General features: G+C 42.1%; 1 protein-coding gene across 1 annotated transcript; it reads left to right on the forward strand.

Moving 5' to 3' along the window:
• Positions 1-800: 800 nt before the first annotated feature.
• CCL28 (chemokine (C-C motif) ligand 28) lies at positions 801-6,908 on the forward strand. Its single transcript, XM_008578303.1, has 3 exons — positions 801-819; positions 1,572-1,698; positions 6,716-6,908. Exons 1-3 carry the CDS (start codon positions 801-803, stop codon positions 6,906-6,908), a joined length of 339 nt encoding a protein of 112 aa, XP_008576525.1.
• The last annotated feature ends 1,428 nt before the right edge of the window (positions 6,909-8,336 follow it).

Genomic DNA, 8,336 nt, shown 5'->3' on the forward strand with positions numbered 1-8,336 from the left:
CACCTGGTGAGCCATTTGCCTTCAGACAAACGCGACATGCATTTACTATATCATCTCCAGAGCATGTTACACCACCCACCCCTAGGTCCCACAGCTGCAGCAGCCAGGAGCTCTCCCCGTTTCTGCTGCTTTTTTTCCCCAAGCCAACCAATTTGACCTGGGTATATGGGACATAGGTAGTGAATTGGGTCACCTGTGAGTTGCCTACCGGTCCATCTGGTCCCATAGGCTGCTTGTGCTTCACTTTTTGATGAGCAGGTTTTACCAGGAGACACACAGTCTCCCCCAACTCACCATCAGAATGGTTCATCTTTGTCTTTGGTGTCAGAAGCAGTGATGACCCTTTGCTGTACTTCAGCCTCCAGGGCATGTACTTGTACTTCCAACCTGTCTGCTTTCTGCTGCAAGTCTTGAAACTGTGCTGCTTTGTGGGGGTTCTGGTCCATGTTGTCTCACAGTACAGTGAACAACAGCCAGACCCCAATCAATAGGAAAGTGGCCACTGGGCACCACATATCCAAGGGTAGCCACATTTCCTCCCCCTCCCAGAGGGCTTTCTGCTTCTTTACCTGCTTGGCATCCTACCCAAGAGGCCAATTGCTGGGCTCTTTTTCCTGCCTGGAATCCTGCCACAATTATGCCAATTGTAAAGCTACATGACTACACCAGTTGTTGGGTTGAGGCAATAGCTAACAGCTACACCAATGGTATTGTTAAAGCAATTCATAACTAAAGCCAACAGGGCTAGGGCTCCCAGACCCCTCAAGCCCATTGTTCAGACTGGGTCACAAACCCCTCACATGCAGGTCTACAAACTAGGTAATGGGAAAAGGTCCTGTGGGGAGCTGTGGGTAAAAAATTAATAGGCTTTATTCAGAGCTAGGAGCAGCCACCCTAGTGGCCTCCCGGAGGTCCCGAGAAACACCACGTATCAGAGCCTTTAGTCCTTTATACTTAAGTCCATAACCCAGGACACCTGGGTGCACATGCTCAATTACATTAGACAATAAACAAGGAACATGTGGGCGCACGTGCATATTTACATCAAATGTTTGGCAAGATTCTGAACATCTGAGGGGCCGTGACCATTTTCCTATATGTTCCCAACACTGCACTTCCTTTAGTCTGAGCAAGAGTTCTCTATTTTTCTCCACCCCTGTAAATCCTTCAGGGTTCAGCCAACTGCTTCTGTGCTAGGAAACTTTCAAACCTGTGCCAGAGGCCCATGTGGTCACTTTCTTCTGAACAGCCTGGGACACTCTGTTGACCTCACTCCTTTCATCTCTGATCAAGTCCGTGTGCAACCCCACTAGCATCATTGTCTGCAGCTTTTTTGTCTCTTCACTTGTTTAGGGTCTTTGCTTAAATTTACTTATCTGTCACAGATACAGTTTAAGTTCCAGAGGCAGAGACATGTCCTGCCCCAGGTCTGCATTCTCAAAGCCCTCAGGAAGTGTTTTCCCCTTGCTTGAGTGGATTGACACTCTGTATCTCTGGAATCATTAAGATGAGACCCACATTAGTATTCTATAAACTGTAAGATTTAACTTTTTTTTCTTTTCCTCTTTTAGCCATACTTCCTATTGCCTCCAGCTGTTGCACTGAGGTTTCACATCATATTTCCGGAAGGCTTCTGGAAAGAGTAACTGCATGTCGCATCCAGAGAGCTGATGGGGATTGTGACTTGGCTGCTGTCATGTGAGTGCTCTTCAGCAGGGAGGTCCAAACTTGCACAGTGATTATTTCCCCAGCCAACCAACAACAGATTAGAAAGGCTTTGCCTGATACACGACATACAAATAGTTATCTGAGGGAGGGGAGAGTAGATACCCTGTCTTTTGTGCCCCAGGCTCCCTGAAGTAAATGTACAATCTGTCTGTACAGGGGTGTCCTGTGCCCCACACTAGCTTTCCAGCACTCCACCCCCCTTGCGGCAGTGCTGTGGTTACGACTAAATATCCTCAGTCACCAGAAAACATTCACGGCTTTGCTAAGCAAAACAAGGGACATTCTAGTGAAAAAACAAAATCCAAACAGAAGGTGACTCTGTTATATTTCATGGCTTTAACAGTAACTTTTCCAGGCAAGTATATGGGTTGCTGTCATTTTAACTCTCTGAACTCATCAGGAGCATATTATAAGATTCAAAGAGAAGTATAAAAATGTCTGCACCTGTCACAAGTGCTCCGTGCAATCTAATCACAAAGGCCCTTCCTTGCTTTTAATTCTGGGGTGTTGGCTCATGGTAAACCTTCTCACCCCTCCCATCCCCCACCCCCCATCCAGGCTCAGTTATTAAAAGCTTTAGAATTATATGTACTTACATCTGTGTAGAGGCTTTAAAAACTGAACTGCATTAATGTTTAGCAAATCTGGACTCTTGACAACAAGGCTGTGAAGAAGAAATAAATTAGCTCCCATCACACACAGGTGAAAGCTGTGACCGAGATTACATAGTTCACCCGGTGTCATACAGCTAGTGAAGGGCAGAAATGGGACATGAGCCCAGGTCTCTTTGTTCAGAGCACTATTCCTCCAAAGTCATACCAAATGGATAGCGGGACTAACCATTAAATGCTCTCCCAAAACTCCATTGCATTCAGGTATTAGGGATCTCCCTCTCATGCTGGTTTTAATGCCACTTACAGTTCTAGAAGATGCTGGGGAGTCACTGGGTGTCCCTTTCTGTGGGCTATAAAGAAGCCCTTTGCTTATGCCTGAGCTCCAGATTCAGTCACGAACCTACCTCCTTATCTATTCAAAGAACAAATATTTATTGATCAATGATCAATCCAGCTGACTTCTGCACTCCACCTCTGGTGATTTTAGATCTCTTTCAGAGGGATCTATCCATTACTCAACAGAAACACTGTTCCAAGACACGAGTTCTTAAAAGTTCAGAGGAAGTGTTTGTAAGCTACCCATTGATAGACTCTCTTCAGGTCAGGGCCTGTGAATTCCTTGCAATTTTTTTTCTATGAATATGTAAACATCTTTCATGGGAGAAAATCCCTGGACATGTGAGGGTTACTTCAAAAAGCTCATGGAAAGATTTGTATTATCTTTAATTCTATTTTTGCACAACATTTCCGAAGTACCCTCATACATACTAAGGAGGTGCCTTCTTGGGGAGCTTCAAGTTCCTGACTTCTTTGAAAAACTCTTATGGTATATGCCTGGACGAGATTCCACCAGTCTTTCATTAAATCTTATTTAATCTTAATAAACACTGTTGGCAATAGTTGGAAAGTGAAAAACTCATAGACAGTTTATGAATAGACAATACTCTAGATAATTGAAAACATCTGGATATTTGTGTTGGGTTGACAGAGCTGAAATAAATCTGTCTGAGACAGCGCTGGTTGCTCTCAGAAACACCAAAATTTCAACTCCTTTGAATTCCTTCCATCTCTTTGGCATATGTCACCTCCAACTAAAAGAGGCTTGAGAGCTTGTAAGGGCTTCTGTGGGACTCCCAGGAAGGCTTAGAGAAAAATGGTTGGAGGGCTGGCCAGTTATCTCAGTTGGTTAGAGTGAGCCTTATAACACCAGGGTCACAGGTTCAGATCCCTCTACTGGCCAGCTGCCAAGAAAAAACCCCCAAAAACAAAATCAGAAGAAGTTTCTTTGGTTGTATAAGAGTAAGAGGCAGATTCTGGGTTAGGGTTCGGAGAACATTACTGGTAAGAGGATTTTTAGAGAAGTTTCTTTGGGATAAGCAGGTGTCAGAGATCTAACAAGTATAGGAATAGAAATGACGTTGTCTTCACTTTGATAAGGAAAAATATGATTAAAAAAACACGAGTCTTCATTTTAAAAAGAGCTCCATTTTAATTAAAGGGAAACTATGAAGCCAATCACTTGGATCTAGAAATCCAAACATAAGTTTGTAAATTGACCTCTCTGTGTTGATAAGAAAGCTGAAAATTAGAGTAGTTATGTCCTGGTCTCAACTAAAATTAAATTCAACTATGTAGTATTTTTTGAATCATAAATTACAGATCCTCTCTTTTGTGTTTCCTGACATTCAACATAAATAGATAAAGATTCTCTTGTTTTCAAATTGTTTCACTACAGAGCTTGTCTTTACTTATCCAAAATGTACTCCCTTAACCCTGACTGTGTGTAAAGACTTTATGGTTTGAGACTAGTGTTTTAGATGCAGAAAACATTACAAGTTTTGGAAATATAATTTCAAAGCTTTACTTATCCAAAATGTACTCCCTTAACCCTGACTGTGTGTAAAGACTTTACGGTTTGAGACTAGTGTTTTAGATGCAGAAAACATTACAAGTTTTGGAAATATAATTTCAAAGTATTATATGTTATCATTAATGACAATTAATATAAACTAACTTTCAGTGAGCTCACTAGGTTTCAGTTCCTTTCTGCCTAGAAATAGGTCCTTTGTTTCAGATGCTGTAAATGATCATTCTAATTTTTGATGGCTGAGACAGCAGTTTGCTTGTTTAAGTCCCTCTATGGTGACTTTATAAAAGAGCTTCTGTCTGTTTCTTAACATAAATACAATGAAAAGTTGTTTATCTCAGCCAGAGGCCTGAAGTTTCTTGAAACATACAGATGTTATCCGTTGGGAAGAAAATTTGGGGTTATTAAATAAAGTTATCTGGGAGGCTTGAGTGGTTTCTCAGAAGTGGTTGTGAAGGTCTGCTGTGTTTAGAGGAATGGGTAAAGAAATAAAGTTTAGCAAAAAATTGTAGGTATAATCTCTATGGTAGATCCATCCCTTTAGGCCTATTGGCCTGTCTCTAGTTACGCTACTGTGGGTGAAAAAATCAGGGGATCAGCCTCATGATTTCTTACAGTCAAAACTCTCCACCTAGAAATTCACAGTAGGGGGTGGTGGAAGGAGGGTCAATACCCATCAGAATACCATGGAGTTGGGGGTAGGGGAGGACATGTGGAATAGGCTACCTCCTTTCTCAGCATTAATTATGTCATATCTTTTTATCCTGATGGAATACACATGGAAATACAAATAGAGGCTTGAGAGCAGTTTTTCAAATTTAGGATTCTAAACATCATAGCATCTCAGATTCGGGAGCTGTGTTCTAGTAGCTGATTTATTTCCCTTGAATTTCATTGGAAAATTGAGACCTCATCAGGTGGGCCTTTGAAAAGAGTCCCACATGCTGGTTATTGCCTGTTCTCCTGTGGCCCCCCAACTCTCTGAATCCTCTGTCTGTATTTCCCCATCCAGTTCTCTCCTTCAGCCCCAGTGCTAATGGCCCTTCCTGAAGCTCATCACTCATCACTTTAATAATGGAGTTGAGTCCTAGTTCCTTCCTGTGTACCCCATAGATTTATCTGGATGTCAGTGAAGTTTTTATTTGCTTGGGTTCTTGCTGACACCACAGGGAGAGGAGAGAGTTTTAGTCCTTTGGAACAGGTAGGAGCTTCAACCCCAGTTTTCTGTTTTTCCTCCACAGCTGTGCTACAGCCAAGTTTTCTCCTACAATAGCAAACCAACTGGCCAAAGTAAGAATTAGCTTTCCTTTTGAAGATGTCTAAATCCAGTACACTTAGGGAACGTATGATCCTCTTATTAAGATGCCCCACTTCTTTCAAATTAATATCCCCCCACATGCTGCTTTTATTATGTTAAAGCTCATTTACACCTTTCTCCACTTCCCCCATCTCAAGAGTCCCTACATTAGCTGATAATGATTCCACTTGCGTCATCTGGAGAAATGGCAGCCTACTGTCTATCCCCCTGTTTTTTTCCCTGAGTAACAAGGTCAAGTGTTAAAATTTATCTGGACACAGAAATATCACACGTGTAAAGCCAGTAGGGTTTGCGACATTTGGTAAGAGCTGTATGGCACCTGATAGGGAATTAAAAGTCACAGCATCTTTTGAAATGAGAAATTCTTCTAGTTACCAAAAATTTTGAATGCTTCCTAGCGTTCTCCAGCCCGATGTCAAAACTTCATATAGAAAAATGAAGATGAAAACAAATTCTGAGCTATGACATAGATTCATAGTGTATTAAAATGTTAACAAATACCTAGTACATTTTAGTTGATTGTTTTGTTGAATACAAAACCAGACTGTCCTTATTTTGAACAATTTTCACTGTACATCTAGAGTGAATTACTAGTTCCTCCTGTGAACAAGGCCTTTTCAAGATACTTCTAGACTGTTCCTTCCTCAGGGAGCATAACTCCAGTGAGAGAGATGAGACAAGTACTCGAATAAAAAACAGAATGCACTGAGTGCTAGTAGAGAGGGAAGTCTCACCATGGATATCAGAGTGGAAAAAAGAGGGCATTTAGCTGAAAGGATCTAGAAAACTTCATGGAGAGGGCTGTGTTTGAGACGAATGGTGAGGATGAACTGATTTGGTGGGCTGAAGCCTAGAGTCAGGGAAGAGAATCGTTTTAACTTGGTTTTTACTATTTTCTCTTCTCTTCCTCCTCCCCCTCTTCTTCTTCCTCTTCTCCTTTTCCCCCATTTTCTCCTTTTCCATCTCGTCTAATTCCTTTTTCTCTTCCTCTTTTAATACTTCCTGCTGATGACTGTGGACCCACAGGGAACGGTGTGTGTGTGAAGTCAAGACTTCACATTGTGGTGCTTAGCTTTAGGATTCAGTCCCGAAGAATACTGTTTTCAAAAGTAGGAACTGCCTAGACGTCACTACGTTTTTATTTGTTTGTGTGTTTGATCAGCGATTTTTTTCTTCACTTCTTGGCAGCCTTCGTGTCAAGCGCAGAAGAATCTGTGTCAGCCCGCGCAATCACACTCTTCAGCGGTGGGTGCAGGCCCAAGCAGCCAAGGGACATGGCAAAGGCAACATCTGCCATAAGAGGAAAGACCACAGCAAGAGGAACAGAAAAGGGGCACGTCGAGGGAGACGTGAAACATATGACCATAAAACTCCTTCTTAAGAGTTTACAAATGAATCTACAAAGACGATTCCTCAAGTGAACTTGGCCATTGTTGGTTATAAATTTTCCTTACTGTCAGCCAACAGGGCAAAACAAAATATTGTATTTTTTAAAGATGAACAATTGTACACTAAGCAAATGAAGCCAATAATATACTCAACTGAAAAATGAAAAGAAAATACTTATCTTCGTATAATATTTTAAGAGGAGTATATAGTTATAATTTCTCTCCAACTGTTTTATTAGAAAGTTTTCCAAACATAAGCAGAAGTTGAAAGAAGGGCACAGTGAAGACCTGTATAGTTTTCACCTACATTAATCATCCTTTCAACTAACAACTTGAAGTATTTTTAATTTGCTCTCTCCTTCTAGTCTACATTCATAATTCTATACAATTTTGGGGTAACTGTAAATGATAGTAGTTTTACATAATATATTTTTTTAAAAACTGACTTTTCTGCAATGCAAATGATTAAAACTTTGTCTGAGGACAGCATGCCCAGGAGACCAGATTCTTATTTTTATTTATTCATTTATTTTTTATTGAATCATAATTGATTATACATATTTTTGAGGTTCAACATTGATGTATTTGATCAAATCAATATAATGAACATATATATTAATACAAATCATACTTATTCTTCATGCCCCTTGTCCAATCTCTCCGTATCCCCACTCCCTCACCCTCCCACGTCTGATAACCCTAGATTTCTTCCCTTCTTCTGAAACAATAACGGTTACTCTGTTGATTTGTTGCCTAGATGATCTGTCCAATGCTGAGAGGTGTGTTCAGGTCCCCCACTATTATCATAGAGCAGATGCTTTTTTTATCACTCTGGAATGGGCTTTGTGGAGAGAGATGTCCTCTTCTTTTCTTTGGTCTCTGTTTGTGACTCTCCTTGTGTCAATGCACTCCAGTGGCTGGTGAAACATCTGCACAGTGGTTGTGGTGTCTAGCTGCTTTTGCGGCAGCCATGGTTATTGTGTGGCTGTGTGAACCACCCACATGGAACTGGTGTTTTTGGTGTGCTCCTTGCCTGATTGCAGAAGGAGGGGTCAGTCCCCGGCTCCAACCTCAGGACCCCAGGCATGGCCCCATGGCAGCAGCAGTGTGCCTGGTTGTGGAAGGACAGGTCATTGCTGGGCTGAACGCTGATGTCAGTGGGGTGTGGCTGAAGCCCTCAGACCCACACCACCCTGGTTTGGGAGACCAGGGGACTTCCAGCAGTGGTTCAGTGGTCATTGTTCGTCTTGTTGCAGGTGTTCGGGGGTGGTGGTGCATGGCCCCCACTCTCTGGCTTGAGAACCTGGGGTGCCTCCTCTGACGGCTTGGTGGTTGTTGCTGGGCTGGGTGTGGGTGTCAGGGGGCCATGACTGAGGCTCTTGGCACCCTACTGCGCAGCTTGGGAGACAAGGGCACTTTCT

The sequence above is a fragment of the Galeopterus variegatus genome, unplaced genomic scaffold (assembly GCF_000696425.1).
Source record: "Galeopterus variegatus unplaced genomic scaffold, G_variegatus-3.0.2 Scaffold1658, whole genome shotgun sequence".
NCBI lineage: Eukaryota > Metazoa > Chordata > Mammalia > Dermoptera > Cynocephalidae > Galeopterus > Galeopterus variegatus.